The 26,558-nt window shown below is 39.2% G+C and overlaps 1 protein-coding gene across 1 annotated transcript in view; it reads left to right on the plus strand.

Annotated features, from left to right (window-relative positions):
* Window positions 1-26,558, plus strand: part of PTPRQ (protein tyrosine phosphatase receptor type Q) — a 4,272,575-nt gene that overhangs the window by 2,504,661 nt on the left and 1,741,356 nt on the right. The window contains exon 23 of the mRNA XM_044087226.1: window positions 26,022-26,208. Coding sequence (XP_043943161.1) covers window positions 26,022-26,208 — 187 coding nt within the window. The remainder of the gene's footprint in view (window positions 1-26,021; window positions 26,209-26,558) is intronic.

Genomic DNA, 26,558 nt, shown 5'->3' on the forward strand with positions numbered 1-26,558 from the left:
TCAGAGACTGATGTACCAGAACAACTACAGCAGTACAAATACACTAGCATGTATTGCACACACAGGTTTTCACTGTGTATTATCCTGAGGTATTTCAGAGACTGATGTACCAGTACCACTACAGCAGTAGGAATGTACTGCCATCTATTGTGGACATAGGATTTCACTGTGCATTTTCCTCAAGCGTTTCAGAGACTGATGATGTGCCAGTACCACAACAGCAGTACAAATGCACTGGCATGTATTGTGGACACAGCTTTTCACGGTGTGTTATCCTGAAGTGTTTCAGAGACTAATGTACTAGTACAACTGCAGCAGTACAAATGCACCTGCATATATTGTGGACACAGGTTTTTACAGTGCATTATCCTCAAATGCTTCACAGACTGATGATGTACCAGTAAAATTGACAGTAGTACAAATTCATTGGCATTTATTGTAGACACAGATTTTCACTGTGTATTATCCTAAATGTTTCGGAGACTGATGTACTAGTACCACTGCAGCAGTATGAATGTACTGGCATGTATTTCGGACTCAGGTTTTCACAATATGTTATCCTGACATGTTTTAGAGACTGATGTACCAGTACAACTACAGCAGAATGAATGCACTGCATATATTGTGAACACAGGTTTTCAGGATATATTATCCTGAAGTGTTTCAGGGACTGATATTCCAGTACCATTACAGCCATCTGAATGTACTGCATATATTGTGGACACAGGTTTTCATGGAGTATTATCATGAAGGGTTTTAGATGTACCAGTACCACTGCAGCAGTAGGAATGCATTGGCAGGTATTGTGGACACAGGTTTTCAGGGTATAGTACCCTGAAGAGGTACAGACACTGATGCTGTACCAGTACCACTACAGCAGTATGAATGCACTGGCATGTATTTTGGACACATATTTTCATGGTGTAGTATCCTGAACTGTTTCCGAGACTGGTGATGTGCTACTGCCACTACTGCAATACGAATGCACTGGCATGTATTGTGGACACAGATTTTCATGGAGTATTTTACTGAAATGTTTTACACACTGATGTACAAATACCACTACAACAGTAGGAATGCACTCACATGTTTTGCGGACACAGGTCTTCACAATGCATTATCCTAAAGTGTTTCATAGACTGATGAACTACTACAACTACAGTAGTATGAATACACTGGCATGTACTGTGAACACAGGTGTTCATGGTGTATTAACTGGAAGGGTTTCAGACACTAATGATGTGCCAGTGCCACAACAGCAGTTTGAATGCACTGGCATGTATTGTGGACATAGATTTTCATGGTGTGTTATCCCAACATTTTTCAGGCACTGCTGTACCAGTAACACTGCAGGTGAACGAATGCACTGGCATGTATTATGGACACAGGTTTTCACAGTGAATTATCCAGAAGTGCTTCAGAGACTGATGTACTAGTACAAATACAGCAGTACGAATGCACTGGCATGTACTATGGACATAGGTTTTCATGGTGTATTAAACTGAAGAGTTTCAGACACTGATGATGTAACAGTGCCACGACTGCAATACAAATCCACTGGCATGTATTGTGGACACAGGTTTTCATGGTGTATTATCCTAAAGTTTTTCAGACACTGATGTGCCACTAACACTACAGCAGAACAAATTCACTGGCATGTATTGTGACACAGGTTTTCACAGTGAATTATCCTGAAGTGTTTCAGAGACTGATGTACCAGTACCACTACAGCAGTATGAATGCACTGGCATGTACTATGGACACAGGTTTTCATGGTGCATTATCCTCAAGTCCTTCAGAGACTGATGATGTGCCAGTACCACTACAGCAGTACGAATGCATTTGCATGTATGGTGGACACAGGTTTCCATGGTGTATTATCCTAAAATTTATCAGACACAGATGATGTACAAGTACCACTACAGCAGTATGAATGCACTGGCATGTATAATGGACACAGGTTTTCAAGGTGTATTATCCTGAAGTTTTTCAGAGACTGATGATGTACCAGTACCACTACAGTAGTAAAAATGCCCTGGCATGTATTGTGGACACAGGTTTTCAGAGTGTATTATCCTGAAGGGTTACAGACATTGATGATGTACCAGTACCACTACAGCAGTAGGAATGCACTTGCATGTATTGTGGACAAAGCTTTCCACGGTGCATTATCATGAAGTGTTTCAGAGACTGATGTACTAGTACAACTACAGCAGTACGAATGCACTGGGGTGTACTGTGAACACAGGTTTTCGTGGTGTATTATCCTGAAATATTTCAGAGACTGATGTACGAATACCACTACAGCAATATGAATGCACTGGCATGTACTGCAGACAAAGATTTTCACAGAGTATTATAAGGAAGCGTTTCAGAGATTGATTTTGTAGCAATCCCACTACAGCAGTAGAAATGCCCTGGCATGTATTCCAGACACAGGTTTTCACAATGTATTATCCTGAAATGTTTCAGAGCTCATGTACCAGTGCAACTACAGCAGTAGGAATGCACTGGAATGTACCGTGGACACAGGTTTTCACTGTGTATTATCCTGAAATGTTTCAGAGACTGATCATGTACCAGTACCACTACAGCAGTACGAATGCACTGGCATATATTGTGGAAACAGGTTTTCAGCGTGTATTATCCTGAAGTGTTTCAGAGAATGATATACCAGTACCACTACAGCAGTATGAATGCTTGACATCAATTTTGGACACAGGTTTTCATGGAGTATTATCCTGAAGGGTTTCAGACACAGATGATGAGCCAGTACCACTATAGCAGTATGAATGCACTGGCATGTATTACGGACACAGGTTTTCAAGGTGTATTATCCTGAAGTTTTTCAGATATTGATGATGTACCAGTACCACTACAGTAGTAAAAATGCACTGGCATGTATTGTGGACAAAGCTTTTCACAGCTCATTATCCTGAAGTGTTTCAGAGACTGATGTACTCGTACAACTACAGCAGTACAAATGCACTGGGGTGTACTGTGGACACAGGTTTTCACTGTGTATTATCCTGAAATGTTTCAAAGACTGATGTGCGAATACCACTACAACAATATGAATGCACTGGCATGTACTGCAGGCACAGTGTTTCACAGAGTAATATCCAGAAGTGTTTCAGAGATTGATTTTGTAGCAATCCCAGTACAGCATTAGAAATGCCCTGGCATGTATTGCAGACACAGTTTTTTACAGTGTATAATCCTGAAATGTTTCAGAGCTGATGTACAAGTACAACTGCAGCAGTAGGAATGCACTAGCATGTACTGTGGACACAGGTTTTCATGTGTATTATCCTGAAATGTTTCAGAGACTGATCATGTACCAGTACAACTACATCAGTATGAATGCACTAGCATATATTGTGGAAACAGGTTTTCAGTGTGTATTATCCTGAAGTGTTTCAGAGACTCATATACCAGTACCACTACAGCAGTAAGAATGTACTGCATGTATTGCGGACACAGTTTTTCAGGGTGTATTATCCTAAAGTGTTTCAGAGATTGATGACGTAGAAGTACCACTACAGCAGTATGAATGCACTGGCATGTGTTGGGGACACAGGTTTTCAAGGTGTATTATTCTGAAGAGTTTCAGACACTGATGATGTACCAGTAACAGTACAGTAGTATGAATGGACTGGCATGTATTGTGAACACTGAATTTCATGGTGCATTATTCTGAAGTTTTCAGAGACTGGTGATGAGCCAGTAACACTACTGCAGTACATATAAACTTGGATGTATTCTGGATAAAGATTTTCTTGGAGTAATATCCTGAACTGTTAAAGAGACTGATTTACCAGTACCACTACAGCAGTAGGAATGCAATGGCACATATTGGGACACTGGTTTTCACGGTGTATTCTCTTGAAGTATTTCAGAGACTGAAGAACTAGTACAACTACAGCAGTACAAATGCACTGGAATGTATTGGGTCACAGGTTTTAATGGTGTACTATCCTGAAGTGTTTCAAACACTGTTCTACCAGTCCCACTACAACAGTATGAATGCACCAGCATGTATTGTAGACACAGATTTTCATGGTGTATTATCCTGCAGTGTTTCAGAGACTGATGTAGGAATGCACTGGCATGTATTGTGGACACAGGTTTTCACGGTGTATTATCCTAAAGTGTTTCAGAGACTGATGTACTAGTACAACTACAGCAGTACGAATGCACTGGCATGTACTGTGGACACAGGTTTTCATGGTTTATTAACCTGAAGGGTCTCAGACACTGATGATGTACCAGTACCATGACTGCAGTACAAATGCACTGGCATGTATAGTGGACACAGGTTTTCATGGTATATTATCCTAAAGTTTTTCAGACACTGATGTACCAGTAACACTAAAGCAGTATGAATGCACTGACATGTATTCTGGACACAGGTTTTGACAGTGTATTATCCTGAAGTGTTTCAGAGTCTGGTGATGTGCCAGTAGCACTACAGCAGTATGAATGCACTGGAATGTATTTCAAATACAGGTTTTCATGGTGTATTACCCTGAAATGTTTCTGAGACTGATATGCCAGTACCACTGCAGCAGTATGAATGTACTGGCATGTATTTTGGACTCAGGTGTTCACGGTGTATTCTCCTGAAGTGTTTCAGAGACTGGTGATGTACCAGTATCATGACAGCAGTACAAATTCACTGGCATGTATTGTGGAAACAGGTTTTCAGGTTGTATTATCCTGAAGTGCGTCAAAGACTGATATACCAGTACCACTACAGCAGTATGAATGCACTGCATATATTGTGGACATAAGTTTGCAGGGTGCATTATCCTGAAGTGTATCAGAGACTAATATACCAGTACCACTACAGCAGTGTGAATGCTCTGCATGAATTGTGGACTCAGGTTTTCATGGAGTATTATCCTGAAGGGTGTTAGACACAGATGATGTACCAGTACCACTACAGCAGTATGAATGCACTGATATGTATTACGGACACAGGTTTTCACGGTGTACTATCCTGAAGTGTTGCAGAGACTGATGATGTACCAGTACCACTACAGCAGTACAAATGCACCTGCATGTATTGTGGACACAGGTTTTCAGGGTGTATTATCCTGAAAAGTTACAGATATTGATAATTTACCAGTACCACTACAGCAGTATGAATCCGCTGGCATATATTGTGGACATAGATTTTCATTGGGTATTATCCTGAAGTGTTTCTGAGACTGGTGATTTGCCACTACCACTACTGCAGTACGAATGCACTGGGATGTATTGTGGACACAGATTTTCATGGTGTATTTTACTGAAATGTTTTAGAGACTGATGTACCAATACCACTACAGCAGCAGGAAAGAACTTGCATGTATTGTGGACAAAGCTTTTCTCAGTGCATTATCCTAAAGTGTTTCAGAGACTGATGTACTAGTACAACTACAGCAGTATGAATGCACTGGCATGTACTGTGGACGCACGTTTTCACAGTGTAGTATCCTTCAGTGTTTCAGAGTTTGATGATATACCAGTACCACTACAGCAGTACAAATGCACTGGCAAGCATTGTGGACACTGGCTGTAAGGGTGTATTATCCTTGAGTGTTTCAGAGACTGAAGCACCAGTACCACTGCAGCTGTATGAATGCACTGTCATGTATTGTGGACACTGGTTTTCACAGTGAATTATCTTGAAATGCTTCAGAGGCCAATGTACCAGTACTTTGCAGCTGTATGAATGCATTGCCATGTATTGTAGGCACAGGTTTTCATTGTCTTTTATCCTGAAGTGTTTTAGAGACTGATGTACCAGTACCACTACAGCAATATGAATGCACTGGCATGTACTGTGGACAGTTTCCATGGTGTATTATCCTGAATTGATTCAGAGACTGATGATGTATGAGTACAACTACAGTAATACACATGCACTGGAATGTGTTGTGGGCAAAACCTTTCAGGGTGAATTATCCTTAAGTGTATCAGAGACTAATGATGTACCAGTACCACTACAGCAGTATGAACACACCGGTATGTATTGTGGACACTGGTTGTCAAGGTGTATTATCCTGATGTGTTTCAGAAACTGATGTACCAGTACCACTAGAGCTGTATGAATGCACTGGCATGTTTTGTGGACACATGTTTTCATGGTGTATTATAATGAACTGTTTCAGAGACTGATGTACCAGTACCACTACAGCAATATGAATGCACTGGCATGTATTGCAGACACAGGTTTTCAGGGTGTAGTATCCTGAAATCTTCAGAGACTGATGCACCAGTACCACTTCCACAGTAGGAATGCACTGGCATGAATTGAGGACACTTGTTTTCATGGTGTATTATCCTGAAGTGTTTTAGAGACTGATGATGGACCAGTACCACTACAGTAATACAAATGCACTGGCATGTATTGTTGACACAGGTTTTCAGGCTGTATTATCCTGACGTGTTTCAGAGACTGATGATATACCATTACCAATACAGCAGTATTAATGCACTGGCATGTATTGTGGACAGGGGTTGTCAGGTTGTATTATCCTGAAGTGTTTCAGAGACTGATGATATACCAGTACCACTACAGCAGTACGAATGCACTGGCATGTATTGTGGATACAGGTTTTCCGGCTGTATTATCATGAAGTGTTTCAGAGACTTATGATGTACCAGTACCACTACAGCAGTACAAATGCACTGGCTTGTATTCTGGACACAGGTTTTCAGGCTGCATTATTCTGAAATGTTTTAGAGACTGATAAAGTACAAGTACCACTGCAGCAGTACGAATGTACTAGCATGTATTGTGGATAGAGCTTTTCACAATGTATTATCCTGAAATGTTTCAGAGACTGATGATGTAACACTACCACTAGAGTAGTATGAATGCACTGGCACGTATTGGGCATGTATTTTGGACACAGGTTTTTAGGGTATATTATCCTGAAGTGTTTCAAAGACTGATGTACCATTTCCACTACAGCAATATGAATGTACTGGCATGTATTTTGAACACTGGTTATCACAGTGTTTTATCCTGAAGTGTTTCAACAACCGGCATACCTTTACCACTACAGCAGTACAAATGCACTGGCATGTATTGTGGGCACAGGTTTTAATTCTGTATTATCCTGAAGTGTTTCAGCGACTGATTATGTGCCAGTACCACCGCAGCACTATGAATGCACTGGCATGTATTGTGGACACTGGTTTTTCACAGTGTATTATCCTGACATGTTCCAGAGACCGATGTACCAGTACCACTACCACAGTATGAATGCACCGGTATGTATTATGGACACAGATTATCATGGTCTATTATCCTGAAGTGTTTCAGAGAGTGATGTACCAGAACCACTCCAGCAGTATGAATGTCATGTATTGTGGACACAAGTTTTTCAGGGTGTATTATCCTGAAATGTTTCAGATACTGATATACCAGTACCACCACAGCAGTATCAATGCACCAGCATGTATTGTGGACACCAGTTTTCAGGGTGTATTATCCTAAAGTGTTTGAGAGACTGATGATGTACTAGTACCACTACAGCAGTACAACTGCACTGGCATGTATTGCAGACACTGGTTTTTACAGTGCATTATCCTGAAGTGTTTCTGAGTCTGATGTATTAGTACAAATACAGCAGTACAAATGCACTGGCATGTACTGTGAACACAGGTTTTCATGCTGTATTTACCTGAAGGGTTTCAGACACTGATCATGTACCAGTACAATGACAGCAGTATGAATGCATTGACATGTATTGCAGACACAAGTTTTCATGGTGTGTTATACTGAAATGTTTCAGAGACTGATGTACCAGTATGACTTCTGCAGTACAAATGCACTGGCATGAATTGTGTTCACAGGTTTTCATGACGTATTATCCTGAAGTGCTTCAGAGACTGATGCACCAGTACCACTACAGCTGTATGAATGCCCTGTTATGTATTGTGGACACGGTTTTCACACTGTATTATCCTGAAGTGTTTCAGAGACCAACATACCAGTACCACTACAGCAGTACAAATGCACTAGCATGTATTGGGGGCACAGGTTTTCAAGGTATATTATGCTGAAGTGTTTCAGAGACTGATCTACCAATCCCACTACACCAGTATGAATCCACTATCATGTATTGTGGAGACAAGTTTTCATGATGCATTATCCTGGACACAGATTTTCACAGTGTATTATCCTAAATGTTTCAGAGACAGATGATGTACCAGTACCAATACAGCAGTATGAATGTACTGGCATGTATTGTGGGCACAGGCTTTCAGGGTGTATTATCCTGAAGGGTTTGAGATACAGATGATGTACTAGTACCACTACAGCAGTATGAATGCACTGGCATGTGTTGCAGAAACTGGTTTTTATGGTGTATTACCTGATGTGTTTCAGAGACTGATGATGCACCAGTACCACTAAAGCAGTTCAAATGCACTGGAATGTATTCTGGGCCAAGTTTTCAGGGTGTATTAACCTGAAGGGTTGCAGACACTGAAGATGTACCATTACCACTACAGTAGTGTGAATGCACTGGCCTGTATTGTGGACGCACATTTTCAAGGTGTATTATCCGGAAATGTTTCAGAGACTGATGATGATCCACTACCACTACTGCAATACTAATACAATGGCATGTATTGTGGACACAGTTTTTGATGGTGTATTTTTCTGAAGTGTTTTAGAGACTGATGTACCAGTACCACTACAGCAGAAGGAATATACTGGCATGTATTGTGGACACAGGTTTTCACTGTGCATTACCCTGAAGTGTTTCAGAGACTGATTTACTAGAAAAAGTACAGCAGTACGAATACACTGGCATGTATTTTGGAAACAGGTTTTCATGGTGTATTAATCTGAAGTGTTTCAGACTGTGCTATGCCAGTACCATGACAGCACTACAAATGCACTGGCATGTTTTGTGGACAAAGATTTTCACTGTGTATTATCCTAAAGGGTTTCAAACACTGATGATGCACCAGTACTATGACAGCAGTAGAATTGCACTGGCATTTATTGTGGGCATAGGTTTGAATGGTGTATTATCCTGAAATGATTCAAAGAATAATGTACCACTACCATTGCAACAATATGAATGCACTGGAATGTATTATGGGCACAGCTTTTCAGAGTGTATTATCCTGAAGTGTTTCAAAGACTAATGTACCAATACCACTACAGCAGTATGAATGAACTGGCATATATTGTGGACACTGGTTTTCATGGTGTATCCTCCTGAAGTGTTTCAGAGACCAATGTACAGCTACCACAATAGCAGTATGAAGGCACTGGCATGTATTTTGGACACAGGTTTTCACGGTGTATTATAATGAAGTGTTTCAGAGACTGATCTACCAATACCACTACAGCAGTATGAATGCACTGGCATGTAGTGTGGACACAGGTTTTCAGAGTGTATTATCCTGAAATGTTTCAGAGACTGATGTACCAGTACCACTACAGCAGTATGAATGCACTGGCATGTATTGTGGGCACAAGTTTTCAGTGTGTTTTATCCTGAATTGCTTCAGAGACTGATGATGTACTAGTACCACTACAGCAGTATGAATGCACTGGCATGTATTGTGGACACAGGTTTTCATGGTGTTGTATCCTGAAGTTTTTCAGAGACTGATGATTTACCAGTATGACTACAGCAGAGTGAATGCACTGACATGTTTTGTGGACACAGGTTTTCAGGGTGTATTATCCTGAAATGTTTCAGAGACTAATGTACTAGTACCACTTCCACAGTAGGAATGCACTGGCATGAATTGAGGACACAAGGTTTCACAGTGTATTATCCCGAAGTTTTTCAGAGAATGATGATGGACCAGTACCACTACAATAGTATGAATGCACTGGCATATATTGTTAACACAGGTTTTCAGGCTGTATTATACTGAAGTGTTTCAGAGACTGATGATGTACCAGTACCACTACAGCAGTATAAATGCACTGGCAAGTATTGTGGACACTGGTTGTCAGGGTGTATTATCCTGATGTGTTTCAGAGACTGATGTACCAGTACCACTGCAGCAGAACGAATGCCCTGTCATGTATTGTGGGCACAGGTTTTCAGGGTGCATTAATCTGAAGTGTTTCAGAGAATGATGCTGTCCCAGTACCATTACAGTAGTACGAATTCAATGGCATGTATTGTGGATAAGGTTTTCAGGCTGCATTATTCTGAAGTGTTTCAGAGACTGATGATGTACCAGTACCACTACAGCAGTACCAGTTTACTAGCATGTATTGTGGACACATGTTTTCACAATGTATTATCCTGAAATGTTTCAGGGACTGATGATGTAACACTACCACTACAATAGTATGAATGCAGTAGCATGTATTGGGCATGCCATAGTCCTAGGAGACTTTAATATCGACTGGAAGTCCTGCTGTATGGTACACCGTACCACCCATATTAACTTATATGGCTTCTCACAAACTATTAACTCCCCAACCAGAATTAATAAACCCAATAACAAAGTATCTTAGACTGTATTCTTACTAATACTCCTCATCAAACATACCAAGTAGGAACCCTCACAGATGATCTAAGTGACCACTCACTAACTTTTATTATCAGACACAAAACCAACCTAACTTACCCAAACAATTTCAGGATAATACACACCAAAAAGCATTTTAACCCAGAACTTTTACAAGCAGTACTCAAGCAGTGTAATCGGTCACCTCTAAAATCATCCCACTAAATGAAGCAGTGGAATACTTTAATTCCACATTCTTAACCATCCTCAACCATCACGCCCCAACTCGCTCTGTTAGAAATAAAGCTAAACCTGTCCCTTGGCTCTCAAATGCTACTAGGCAAAAACTCCTTCTTAGAAACAAATCCTGGGCAAAATGGCATACTACTAAAAATCCCACTGGCCACCAAACCTTTAGACAAATTAGAAATAGTACTAAAACAGCCATCCTCTTAAACAAAAAGAACTTCTACTTCCAACTACAACAAACTTACCATAAGAAGCCACAAAAGTTCCGGACTAGCATTAACAAACTACTATACCCAGGTCAATCTATCACACCTAACCCACAAAGCTCTTACCCTGCTAATCCCACACAAACAGCTAATGCCTTCAATTCTTTCTTCACAGATGCCATCCAAACTCTTGCTAGTCAACTATCTTCTGATACCTCAAATCTGCCTACATCTATTACAAGCCCACCTCCATCATTTCAGTTAAAACCAGTTTTAACTTCCTTTATTTGCTCCCTTCTCCAAAAACTAAAACCTACTACCCCCTCAGCTGACAAATTTCCAGCAGAATATCTGCAAAAAGTAGCTAAAGCCATAGCCTATCCCATTTCCATTCTGGTTAACAGAACTATAAGTGAAGGAACTATCCCATCTATCTGGAAAATTTCTCACATCATCCCACTACATAAAGGTGGGAATTCTAATGACTTTTCTAACTATCATCCTATAGCTCTTCTATCTCCTCTAGCAAAAATTATGGAGAAATGCATCCATAAACAACTACTTAACCACCTACTCCAAAATAACTTACTAGCCAATTGTCAACATGGATTTAGACCTTTCCAAAGTACTACCACTGCCCTGCTAACCTTCACAGACTTCATCAACAAAAACCGCAACAACAAAATTCTCTCCTCTGCAGTCTTTATTGATTTATCTAAAGCTTTTCACATGGTTAATCATCAGCTCCTTTTAAATATACTGAAATCCCTCTCACTTGAACCTCTAGCCATAAATTGGTTTAAATCTTACTTAGACAATAGACAACAGGCTGTGCTATGGGAAAACAATCTATCTTCTCACCTCCCTATTTCCCTAGGTGTTCCACAGGGCTCTATATTAGGTCCACTCCTATTCTCATTTTTATTAATGACCTTCACCCAGCAATTCCTGATGCCATCTGTATTCAATATGCAGACAACTCCACAATAATCTGTTCAGCCACGTCTCCAACTGAACTACAGTCCCTTACCCAAAAAGCATTTAATACAGTAGAACAATGTTTTTTAAACTGCTGCCTCCTCCTAAATCCTAAAAAACTAAACTTTTACTTTTCACTCCAACCCAAAAATCCACACCAATAAATTTCACACTTGTATCTAATAATTGCACTATTATATCTCCCGACTCAACCACTAAACTTTTAGGAATGACAATATATAACACCCTTAGCTTTTATACTCATATAAACAGCACAATAAAAACAGTCAACAAGAAATTGGGGTCCCTCTATAGAATCAAACCCTTTTTTACACCAGTAGCCAGGACCACCATAGCCAGAACTCACCTAATCTCCACCCTACTCTATGCTTCTCCTATATACACTAATCTTTCTAAAAACAACCTCAACAAACTGACAATCTCCTATAATAATATTGCTAAATTTGCCACTGGCTCTCCTTTTAGAACTCATCACTGTCTTAATCTTAAGCAACTAGGATGGCTAGAGTTCCAAAACCAACTGCAATTTCACCAGCTTGTCATAGCCCATAGGACACTGTATCAACCCACCAACACTCCACTACTCGGTTACCTCATTACCCCATATAACAATCTTAAACATTTACGCTCCTCAAACAAACTCCTTATCAACACCAGCAGATCTAACAACTTAGCAGGAGACTCTCTGTTCTCTAATACTGTTGGTAAGCACTAGAATCTTCTTCTCATTGAACTCATATCTCTGTCTTCACTGACACTTTTTAAACAGAATCTAAAACTATTTCTCAGTACTCATTGGTTATGCCCCTGTACTAACCCTAACTTTCTCTCCATACACTAGTTTCAATACTCTTCATCATTATTGACTTATCCTTAATCAACCAAAGACCATGTTATTGCAATTTAAAATATGTATATATGCATATAGTAACATCTCTTGCACATTACCTTGTACTGTCTTGTGTTATGCTCACTAGGAGTATTGTATTTTACTAACAACAGCTGTTATATAGTTGGACTATTGTAACTTACTATATTGTATTTATGTATGTGTCTTGGAGCTTTTCTCCCCGGGCCTCTATTGAAAATGGACATATATCCAGTTAGACTAGCCCGGTCAACAAATGTAAAATAAATAAATAAATAAATAAATAAAATGTATTTTGGACACAGGTTATTAGGGTGTATTAATCTGAAGTGTTTCAAAGACTGATGCACCAGTACCACTACAGCAGTATAAATGCACTGGCATGTATTGCAAACACTGGTTTTCACTGTGTTTTATCCTGAAGTGTTTCAGAGACCAACATACCTGTACCACTACAGCAGTACAAATTCACTGGCATGAATTGGGGGCACAGGTTTTCAGGATGTATTATCCTGAAGTGTTTCAGAGACTGATGGTGTACCAGTACCACTACAGAAGTACAAATGTACTGACATGTATTGTGGGCACAATTTTTCAGGGTGTATTATCCTGAAGTGCTTCAGAGACTGATGATATACCAGTACCACTACAGCATTACAATGTTTCAGAGACCAATGTAGCAGTACTAGTACAGCAGTATGAATGCACTGGCATGTATTGCAGGCACAGGTTTTTACGGTGTATTATCCTGAAGTGTTTCAGAGACTGATGTACTAGTACCACTGCAGCAGAACGAATGCCTTGGCATGTATTGTGGATACAGGTTTTCAGGCTATATTATCCTGAAGTGTTTCAAAGACTGATGACGTACCAATACTACTATAGCAGTACGAATGTACTGGCAAGTACTCTAGACAAAGGTTTTCAAGGTGTATTATCCTGAATTTTTCAGAGACTGATGATGTACCAGTACAAATACAGCAGTATAAATGCACTGGCATGTATTCTGGACACAGGTTTTAGGCTATATTATCCTGAACTGTTTCAGAGACTGATGATGTACCAGTACTACTAGAGCAGAAGGAATGCACTGGAATGTATTGTGGACACAAGTTTTTAGGGTGTATTATCCTGAAGTGTTTCAGAGACTGATATACCAGTACCACTACAGCAGTATGAATGCACTGGCTTGTATTTCGGACACAGGTTTTCACGGTGTTTTATACTGAAGTGTTTCAGAGACTGATGTACCAATCCCACTACCAACATACCTGTACCACTACAGCAGTATGAATGCACTGGCATGTATTGGGGGCACAGGTTTTCAAGGTGTATTATCCTGAAGTGTTTCATAGAGTGATGTACCAATTCCACTACACCAGTATGAATCCATTAGCATGTATTGTGGACACAAGTATTCAAGGTGCATTATAGTGAAGTGTTTCAGAGTCTGATGTACCAATCCCACTACACCAGTATGAATCCACTAGCATGTATTGTGGACACAAGTTTTCAAGGTGAATTATCCTGAAGTGTTTCAGAGACTGATGATGTACCAGAACCACTACAGCCATATGAATGCACTGGCATGTATTGTGGACACAGGTTGTTCAGGGTGGATTATTCTGAAGTGTTTCAGAGACTGATGTACCAGTACCACTACAGCAGTATGAATGTACTGGCATATATTGCAGACACAGGCTTTCAGGGTGTTTTATCCTGAAATGATTCAGTGACTAATGTACCAGTACCACTTTCACAGATGGAATGCACCAGCATTAATTGTGGACACAGGTTTTCACAGTGTATTATTCTGATGCATTTCAGAGACTGATGATGTACCAGTACAACTACAGCAGTAAGAATACACTGCCATGTACTGTACACAGGGTTGTCAGGGTATATTATCCTGAAGTGTTTCAGAGACTGACGATGCAGCAGTACCACTACAGCAGTACAAATGCACTGGCATGTATTGTGGATGCAGGTTTTCATATTGTATTAAACTGAAGTGCTTCAGACACTGCTGTACCAGTACCACAACAGCAGTATGAATGCACTGGCATGTATTGTGGACAAAGATTATCACTGTTAATTATCCTGAAGGGTTTCCAACACTGATGATGTACCAGTACCATGACAGCAGTACAAATGCACTGGCATGTATTGTGGACACTGGTTTTCACGGTGAATTATTCTGAAGTGTTTGAGAGACTAATATACCAGTATCACTACAGCAATATGAGTGCAGTGGCATGTAGTGTGGAAACAGGTTTTCAGAATGTATTGTCCTGAAGTGTTTCAGAGACTGATGATGTAACACTACCACTACAGCAGTACGAATGAACTGACCTGTTTTGTGGGCACTGGTTTTCACAGTGCATTAACCTGATGTGTTTCAGAGACTGATGTACCAGTACCACTACAGCAGTATGAATGTACTGGCATGTATTGCAGACACAGGTTTTCAGGGTGTATTATCCTGAAATGTTTCAGTGACTGATGTACCAGTCCCACTTCCACAGTAGGAATGCACCAGTATGAATTGTGGACACAGGTTTTCACAGTGTATTATTCTGAAGTGTTTTAGAGACTGATGATGTAGCAGAACCACTACAGCAGTGCAAATGCACCGGCATGTGTTGTGGATACAGGTTTTCATATTGTATTAACCTGAAGTGTTTCAGACACTGCTGTACCAGTACCACGACAGCAGTATGAACGCACTGGCATGTATTGTGGACATAGGTTTTCCTGGTGTATTATCCTGAAGTTTTTCAGACACTGATGAACCAGTACCATGACAGCACTACAAATTCACCAGCATGTATTGTGGACACAGGTTTTCATTGTGTATTCTCCTGCACAGTTTCGGAGACTGATGATTTACTAGTACCACTACAGCAGTATGAATGAACTGGCATGTTTTGTGGGCACAGATTTTCATTGTGTATTATCCTGAAATAATTCAGAGACTAATATACCAGTAGCACTGCAGCAATATGAACACACTGGAATGTATTGTGGGAAGAGCTTTTCAGGGTGTATTATCCTGAAGTGTTTCAGTACCACTACAGCAGTATGATTACACTGTCATATATTGTGGATACTGGTTTTCATGGTGTACTATCCTGAAGTGTTTCAGAGACCAATGTATAGGTACCACTACAGCAGTATGAATGCACTGCCATGTAATGTGGACACAGGTTGTTCACAGTGTATTAACCTGAATTGTTTCAGAGACTGATGTACCATTACCACTACAGCAGTACGAATGTACTGGCATGTATTGCAGACACAGGTTTTCAGGGTGCAGTATCCTGAAATATTTCAGAGACTGATGATGTACCAGTACCACTACAGCAGTACAAATGCACTGGCATGTATTGTGGATACAGGTTTTCAGGCTGTATTATCCTGAAGTGTTTCAGACTCTGATGATATACCAGTACCACTACAGCAGTACAATAGCACTGGCATGTATTGTGGGCACAGGATTTCAGGCTGTATTATCTTGACGTGTTTCAGAGACTGATGATGTACCAGTACCCCTACAGCAGTACGTATCTACTAGCATGTAATGTGGCCACAGGTTTTCACAATGTATTATCCTGAAATGTTTCAGAGACTGATGATGTAACACTACCACTACAGTAGTATGAATACACTGGCATGTATTGTAGACACAGGCTTTTATGGTGTATTATCCTGAAGTGTTTCAGAGACTGATGTGCCAGTATCACTACGGCAGTATGAATGCACTGGCATGTATTGGGGGCAGAGGTTTTCAGGGTGTATTATCCTGAAGTGTTTCAGAGACTGATGATGTACCAGTACCACTGCAGCAGTACGAATGTAATGCTATGTATCGTGGGCACAGGATTTCAGGGTGTATGATCCTGAATTGTTTCAGAGACTGATATAGCAGTATCACTACAGCAGTATGAATGCATCAGCATGTATTGTGGGCACAGGTTTTCACAGTGTTTTATCCTGAAGTGTTTCAGAGACCAATTTATCTGTACCACTACAGCAGTATGAATGCACTGGTATGTATTGTGGACACTGGTTTTCATGGTGTATTATCCTGAAATGTTTCAGAAACTGATATACCAGGACCACTACAGCAGTATGAATGTACTGGCATGTAGTGTGGACAGGTGTTGTCAGGGTTTATTATCCTGAAGTGTTTCACACATTGATAATGTACCAGTACCACTACAGCAGTATGAATGCACTGGCATGTATTGTGGATACAGGTTTTCTGGCTGTATTATCCTGAAGTGTTTCAGAGACTGATGATGTACCAGTACCACTGCAGCAGTATTAATGCACTGGCATGTATTGTGTGCACAGGTTTCGGGGTGTATTATCCTGAAATGAGACTGATAATGTACCAGTACAACTACAGCAGTATTAATGCACTGGCATGTATTGTGTGCACAAGGTTCTGGGTGAATTATCCTGAAATGAGACTGATGATGTACCAGTACAACTACAGCAGTATGAATGCATTGGCATGTATTGCAGACAAAGGTTTTCTGGATGTATTATCCTAAAATGTTTCAGAGACTGATGTGCCAGTTCCACTTCCACAGTAGGAATGCACTGACATGTATTGTTGACACAGGTTTTCAGGCTGTATTATCCTGAAGTGTTTCAGAGACTGATGATATACCATTACCACTACAGCAGTATGAATGCACTGGCATGTATTGTGGCTACAGGTTTTCTGGCTGTATTATCCTGAAGTGTTTCAGAGACTGATGATGTACCAGTACCACTGCAGCAGTACGAATTTACTAGCATGTACTGTGGACATAGGTTTCACAATGTGTTATCCTGAAATGTTTCAGAGACTGATGATATAACACTGCCACTACAGTAGTATGAATGCACTGGCATGTATTGGGCATGTATTTTATCACAGGCATTTAGGGTGTATTATCCTGAAGTATTTCAGAGACTGAAGTACCAGTACCACTACAACAGTATGAATGCACTGGCATGTATTGCAAACACTGGTTATCATGGTGTTTTATCCTGAAGTGTTTCAGAGACCGACATACCTGTACCACTACAGCAGTACAAATGCACTGGCATGTATTGGGGAACAGGTTTTCAGGATGTATTATCTTGAAGTGTTTCAGAGACTGATGCACCAGTCCCACTACAGCAGTATGAATCCACTACAGGTATTGTAGACACAGGTTTTCACGGTGTATTATCCTGAAGTGTTTCAGAGACTGATAATGTACCAGTACCACTACAGCAGCACTGGCATGCTTTGTGGGCACAGGTTTTCAGGGTGCATTTTCCTGAAGTGTTTCAGAAACTGATATAGCAGTATCACTACAGCAGTATGAATGCAATGGCTTGTATTGCAGGCACAGGTTTTCATGTTGTATTTTCCTGAAGTGTTTCAGAGACTGATGATGTACCACTACGACCACAGCACTACGAATGCACTATCATGTATTTTGTACACAGGTTTTCACTGTTTTATCCTGCAGTGTTTCAGAGATGAAATTACCTGTACCAGTACAGCAGTATTAATGCACTGGCATGTATTGTGGACACTGGTTTTCATGGTGTATTATCCTGAAGTGTTTCAGCGACTTATATACCAGTACCACTACAGCAATATGAATGCAGTGGCATGTAGTGTCGACACAGGTTTTCAGAATGTATTGTCCTGAAGTTTTTCAGAGACTGATGATGTAACACTACCACTACAGCAGTATGAATGAATTGACTTGTTTTGTGGACACAGGTTTTCACAATGCATTAACCTGATGTGTTTCAGAGACTGATGTACCAGTACCAGTACAGCAGTATGAATGTACTGGCGTGTATTGCCAGGTTTTCAGGGTGTATTATACTGAAATGTTTCAGAGACTGATGTATCAATACCACTTCCACAATAGGAATGCACTGGCATAAATTGCAAACACAGGTTTTCACGGTGTATTATCCTGAAGTGTTTCAGAGTCTGATGATGTACCAGTACCACTACAGCAGTATGAATGCACTGCCATGTATTGTGGACAGGGGTTGTCAGGATATATTATCCTGAAGCATTTCAGAGACTGATGATATAAAAGTACCACGACAGCAGTACAAATGCACTTCCATGTTTTGTGGACATATGTTTTCATGATGCATTATCCTGAAGTTTTTCAGACACTGATGTACCAGTACCACTACAGCAGTATGAATGCACTGTCATATATTGTGGACATTGTTTTTTATGGTGTATTATCCTGAAGTGTTTCAGAGACTGATGTACCAGTACCACTAAAGCAGTATGAATGTACTGGCATGTATTGCAGATGCAGGATTTTCAGGGTGTCTTACAAATTCACAGGCATGTATTGATCACACAGGTTTGACTTGTGTATTCTCTTGATCTGTTTCAGAGACTGATGATGTACTAGTACCACTACAGCAGTATGAATGAACTGGCATGTTTTGTGGGCACAGAATTTCATTGCGTATTATCCTGAAATAATTCAGAGTCTTATGTACCAGTACCACTGCTGCAATATGAATGCACTGGAAAGTTTTGTGGGCACAGCTTTTCAGGGTGTATTATCCTGAATTGTTTCAGAGACTGATGTACCAGTACCACTACAGCAGTATGAATGCACTGTCATGCATTGTGGACACTGGTTTTTATGGTGTACTTTCCTGAAGTGTTTCAGAAACCAGTGTACCGGTACCACTACAGCAGTATGAATGCTCTGGCATGTATTGTGGACACAGGTTTTCACGGTGATTTATAATGAAGTGCTTGAGAGACTGATGTACCAGTACCACTACAGCAATAAGAATGCATTGGAATGTATTGTGGGCACAGCATTTCAGGGTGAATTATCCTTAATTGTTTCTGAGACTGATGTACGAGTACCACTACAGCAGTATGAATGTCCTGGCATGTATTGTGGACATAGATTTTCACAGTGTTTTATCCTGAAGTGTTTCACAGACTGATGATTTACCAGTACCACTGCAGCAGTATGAATGCACTGGCATGTATTGTGGACACAGGTTTTCACAGTGCATTAACCTGAATTGTTTCAAAGACTAATGTACCAGTACCACTACAGCAGTATGAATGCACTGCTATGTATTGTGGACCCTGGCTTTCATGGTGTATTATCCTGAAGTGGCTCCCCAGGCTAGTGAAAGTGGATAACATATACATACTAAATCTAGAGCAATTGATAATAGTTTTTCAATCTTACTCACAAACACTGGCTAATCTACAATGTATGTACTGTACCTGTGTACTATGTATGTATTCTACCTACATTCCAAAGTTCAGCTGTACACCACAAATCTATTACTTACCTTTATTTTTAAAATTAATATTTTTTTGATTGTTCTCTCCACTGTAACTGTTTGTGCCGCATACCACTGTAAAAACATGTCTCTTGTAATTTGTGTGTATACTGATTATGTCTAAATAACTAAATGTGTCTGTAATTTTTCTTTGTGGAGTTTTTCTCCCGAGGCCTCTGCTGAAAAAGGGCCTTTTCGGCTCAGTCAGACACCCCCGGTTAACAAATGTAAAATAAATAAATAAATAAAAATAAGTGTTTCAGAGACTGATGTAGCAGTACCACTACAACAGTATGAATATACTGGCATGTATTGCAGACACAAGGTTTTTGGATGTCTTATTCTGAAATGTTTCAGAGACTGATGTACCAGTACCACTTCCACAGTACAAATGCACTGGCATGTATTCTGGTCACAGATTTTCATGGTGTATTATCCTGAAGTGTTTCAGAGACTGATGATGTACCAGTACCACTACAGCAGTACAAATGCACTGGCATGTATTGTGGACACAGGTTTTCAGGCTGTATTATCTTGAAGTGTTTCAGAGAAATGATGTACCAGTACCACTACAGCAGTACGTACATACTAGCATGTATTGTGGACACCGGTTTTCACAATGTATTATACTGAAATGTTTCAGAGACTGATGATGTAACACTAGCACTACAGCAGTATGAATGCACTAGCATGTATTCTGGACAGCAGTCTTGCTGACATAGTTGATCACAAATGCAGCAGCCACTAGCTAGGCATGTGGTCTCCCCTGAGAATGTCACCAGCATCTTAAAATATGGATAGAATGGCTGAGATAATATCTTTATTGCATTATTTGGGTACTAAAGCACTAAAAAAGGTGTATGCATTTTTCTGACAGCATACACTCATTCATTTCAATTGAAAAATTGGTGCTGTTAGTTCAATTGCAGACAAGTACTGCACAGCTGTGTGTGTGTGTGTGTGTGTGTGTGTGTGTGTGTGTGTGTGTGTGTGTGTGTGTGTGTGTGTGTGTGTGTGTGTGTGTGTATGTGCATATATAAAGAGATATTTGGATATACAGATATAGATATATAGATATAAATGTATAGATATATGCATGTCTGTAGTGGTATGTTTGCAGGGATGTGTTTTATTATACATGGGTGTCAGTATGTGTGCATGTTATCAGGTATTTATACCAGGCCATTGCATGGACTTGTAAAGAGAATAATAATACTGTTAGATCTAACAATACACTGTTTGGAAAAAGCCAAAAGAAAAAGAAAGTGAACTGTTTCTCATTGCAGCGTTATCATACTTCGGAATGGTAGATTATCTCTGCCACACTATTAGGCAGTACAGCATTGCCCAGTTAGCACTGATGCATAATCTTTCTGACTCCTGAGTGGTCTAACTTCAAGTGAGATTCCAGTTTAGTTTTGTTTTAAGAGTTGCTATTGTCTTCCACTATTATTTGAATACTTAGGTTCATAGGTAAGTACTAGGCTATCTGCCCGAGGGATTCTATAAGCCTAGCCAGAATGCATTGGCTTTCACCACCCCCTTAGATTAGTTCCCTGTGCCTCGGTCCAGCAGAGCCATTAGCTCCCTGTGCATCTGTCCAGCAGAGTCACTGCAGTGATCCCCAGGGTAAATGTTCTGTTTCCCGTCCACTCATAAAGGTTTCTCTTGAAGATTGTTAGTGAGGGGCTCTACCTAATGTAGATTGGAATCCTGTTCCAAAGCATGGGGAGTCTCTGGGACAGGAATCTATCCCTTCAGCATGTCCTATTTATCATTGTGGTGAGGTTTAGATCCCTAGAGCGTGTGACTCTGGAGGATTTGTTCTTTTTTTAGGTGGAGCATGTCCATCAATTCTGGGTTGGAAATGACCTTGTATGTCAGGCAGAGATTATCTCTGAGTAAGCGGTATGCAACTGAGTACAGCTGGAATTTCTTCAGTCGGGCTGCATAGGGCATATGTTTGAGGCCAGTAATCCTCTTGGTGAGGTACTTCTGTGGTTTTTCCAGCTGTTGCAGGTGTCTTGTAAGGTACATCCCAAATGGGTCGTTGTACTCTATTATAGGTCTGATGAGTGATGAGTAGAGTGGCACAATAACCTCTTTTGTTCTTGATGTGAACCCTTTTGTGATTTTGTGGGCCACATAGAAGGATTTTCTAACCACCTTGGCAATATGATTATCAAAGGAGAGATTACTATCTACTTGGGTCCCCAGATCCCTTATTAAATTTTCTGCATTTAGGGGACTACCACGTATGTGGTAGTTCATGGGTACTTTGTTTTTTCCAAAGGGGATGACTATGCACTTTTTGGCATTTAGCTTGAGACCATGATTTTGACACCTGGTATCCGTCTCAGTGAGACCCTTCTGGAGGATGTCTGTATCAGCTGGAGAGACAATTATGGCCCTCAGTTTGCAGTTGTCTGCGAACTTGGTCAGCCATAGTCCTCCTATGCTTGTCTGTACCTCTGAGAAGTATATAGAAGTATGACTGATGTCAGTATGAGTTGAAATTATCCCTTAGTACGCTCTACAAGAATTAATAAAAGCTGAATTAAACTGCAGAAAATGAGCATCATCAATGCTTGAATGATTAGCTTGCAGTCCTTTATATTGGACAGATAGATATTTCAAATAGGAGTTAATTTTTTCTTTCTTTCTTTTTTCTTTTTTTTTCAAGAAAAAAAAAGTCTGCACTTCAGGTTGCTATCCCTTTGCAAACCATGGCCCTTGTCGCAAATAAGGAAATTACATAACCTGTACATGAGCAGGCAATCTTGAAGTATACGATCTTTGACCTGAAAAGTTTATTTTTGACCAAAACTTATGAGAATGCGGGGTTTGCGGTGACAAGTAATGTAGGTAGTTTTGTACCAGAAAGTGTTGAGAAACTGTCACACTTAAAAATAAATTCACTGTTTGGAGGTTCATGCAAATATGTGAAGGAAAAAAACATTTTGTAACACTATCAAAGATAATTACTTAGAAAAGTAGAATCATTTTCAACATATGATCGAACTTTTAAAAGTTCGAACATTTCAATGGAGATCTCCATACAGTGCGGAATGAGAAGATTTTCCTTTTCTGACTGTAGTGCGATCTCGGAGTTGGTATATTAAAAGAGCGGAGGGTGTGGGGGTGCAGGGGGGCTTGCCCCCCTCCTGTTTAAATGGTTCAGCTAGGTTTTTTCTTTGGTTTATTTTTTTTATTACATTTTTGAACTTTTAAAAGTTCGATCATATGGTGTCGAACATATGATGTTCGAATTTTTTTAAAGTTCGATTATGTAATATAGACGCCATTTTCAGATATTTCTTAATAAAATGAATTACTACTAACCATTACTACTTAGCTTGGCTAAGTTTGTCTGCCTGTACACTCCTTCCAATGGACTTTGTTGTATTTACATTCAGCATCTGGCAGTATACACAGAGTTAAATAATTTGGCATATAGTGAAGCCCTCACAATGGCCTTGAACTGTTTGTGTCTCATGGCACATTTTGGAAATCATAACTTTATGGCCTACTTTTTTAAAGTTTTTGAATATATTAGAACTCTTATTGAAACATATCTTTGAAGTTGACAAAATATTTTTTCAGATCATTCTGTCATATTCCAATTTAATATCTTGAATAGCTGGGAGATAAATAATAGGAAATTAGTGTTTTCTATGCTCTGAGTACTAAATATACTTAAATAGCCATTTTCTTCATATCTGATTTGTTTTATAAAAACGTGTAGTAGGTTTGCAATTTTTTTATGTAGTTTATATAGTTTGGGTAAAAGTAGTTGACAATACATTGAGTCAAAAGAAAAGGAAAAGGACTTCTTTTGCCATCTCTCCCATGACTATATTTGGGCCTTTCTTAACTATATTTGTGCTATCTTATGCTAAGATACAATTAAAATAATTTGAAACAGGAAACAGTATTATATTGAAGATATAATTATGCAAACTGTGTCTATAGTTACAGAGTAGCAGTATTTATTCCATGAAGGAAAAAAAAAAAAAAATATATATATATATATATATATATATATATATATATATATATATATATATATATTTATATATATTTATATGGGTCCCCTACACATGGTCGACGTTTCATAATGTCGAAGACCATATGGCCGAGACCATATGATCGACATTTGAAATGCCGCCCATGCGGAGCCAGCATCTCCGTACAGCGCAGAATGGAAAGATTTCCATTTCCGCACTGTAGTGCGATCTTGGAGTTGGTATATTTCAGTTATGGGGGTGTGGGGGGCAGAGCCCCCCAGGGGGGGAGAAGGGTGGGGTGGGACGGAGCCTACCTGCTAGCAGTTCAAAAGTAATATACTGTTGTGTGTTTTATATTTTTTTTTTTCATGTTTGAAATTTCAGGAGTCAAACATATTGTCTCGGCCATATGGGTTTCGGCTTTCTGAAATTTCGAACATGTATAGTTGACCCATTTATATATATATATATATATATATATATATATATATATATATATATATATACTTATATGTATATATATATATATATATATATATATATATATATTTATATAGGCTTACTATTAAAATATTGATGTTGAAACGTATGCCTATGAATTATTCGACCTACAGATGTTCGAATAGTTCATATGAGTACATTCTAAATGCTCAAATGTTATATTTGCGAATGTCCTGTGCATTCGTAAATATAAACTTTCGAAGGGATGTACAGAGATCGCAATACAGTGTGGTAAGGGAAATACATCCCTTCCCTCACTGTAGTACAATCTTGGAATTGGAATAAATAGTTAGGGGGTGTGGGGGGCACAGCCCCTCACAGGGGGGTACAGGGGGTTTGCCTCCCTGCATAAACAAGATGTTAGTTTTCGGAGTTTGGGATTTACGGCAAAGATGGCATTGTCATTAACTGCCGTAAAATGTCGAATTCGACATTTTTGGCAATTACTGCAGGTTTCCGACTAACTGATTAGTCATAAATCTGCAGATTTGACATTAATTGTCGACATTTAGATACAAAATTAATTTGAATTTCCTAATTTTAACAGTAAACCATATATGAGACAAATAGAAATATAGATATTTATATTTGTTTTGCATTTCAGGAATCTTGTATTATTTCTATTCCTACAGGCAATGAATTGGAATAGTGTTTGAAGAGTGTGGATAGTGCCAAATAAAAAGTATATAAATGTTAGACAGGATGCTATTGAATGAAGCAATACATACTTTTAGAATGTGTGATATTTGAAAGCATTACTTGGTATCAAATCTCATCAGAATAATGGTCAACTAAACACAAAACTATTATTCTGTTCATGCCGGGTGTGTGATTGTGTTGGAGAAAATGTAAGATGATCACTATATCATCATGAGAATGTATTTTCGGTGAAAATGGTTTCCACCATTAACTCCTTATAGATAATGATAATATAAGTGATGTTTGGAATGTGTTTTTGGAAGGCTGGAAAGGTAAACTAAGGGGTAAGTACATACAGCAGACATATTAGTCTATTTTTAAGCATAGTATACTAGAAAGTTGACTCATTTGAGAAAGAGGGGCTGCTTTCTGATGCTAAGTTTAGATGTTCTGCTTTACATTATGCATCTAGTCAAGAGATCAGCTTATATGTTGAGTATCACAAATATAAACTAATTCAGATTGCTTCTAAGGGACTTACCTTGCATACAGGAAGGCATATCTTTAAAAGTAAAGAAAAAAAACTGCAATGCTTTTACGTGACTGTTAGCAAAGTGGCAAATGCTTTTAACATAAATATTTCTCAGTAGAAATATTGTTATGCTTCTAAAAAGATAACCACTTTAATAATGTTCAGCACTGATTGTTTTTCCTTTGCAGGTTGGCAATGCAAGCAACTATAAAACACTCATGGTTTTAGCCAATGAAAACAGAAGTGTTGTGTTTTCTGATCTGAAACCATTTACAAGCTACATTGTAACGGTGACTGCGTTTGTAGGAGATGAGAAGACAGCACAAATCTATGGGAAAACTAGCACCCCTGTCACTGTTACAACACTAGAAACTTGTAAGTATTTCTTCTGTATGATATGTTTTCTGTCCAGCCTATGTGACATTACCCTTTGCTACAAAACATTAAGAGAACACATATATGGAATAGGGCATTTGATAAAGGAATAAAAAATTAAAATCTGAAATGATACATGTTTAACTTTTAGAATAAATAATAAAAACATGGTGGTCATTCAGATTCACTAGGTGTTAAACACAGACAGCTTATTAAGCTTGAAGGGAATATTACAACATTTGATTTGCATTAATTGCTTGCTTCTCTTCTGAATTTGCACTAATTGCTTTTTAATTTCAATTATGTGAACCATACTTTCTGATTCTATGATGTTTTTATCAAACAATTTG

This window comes from Protopterus annectens, chromosome 11.part0 (genome assembly GCF_019279795.1).
Source record: "Protopterus annectens isolate FY-2018-M chromosome 11.part0, PAN1.0, whole genome shotgun sequence".
Lineage (NCBI taxonomy): Eukaryota > Metazoa > Chordata > Ceratodontiformes > Protopteridae > Protopterus > Protopterus annectens.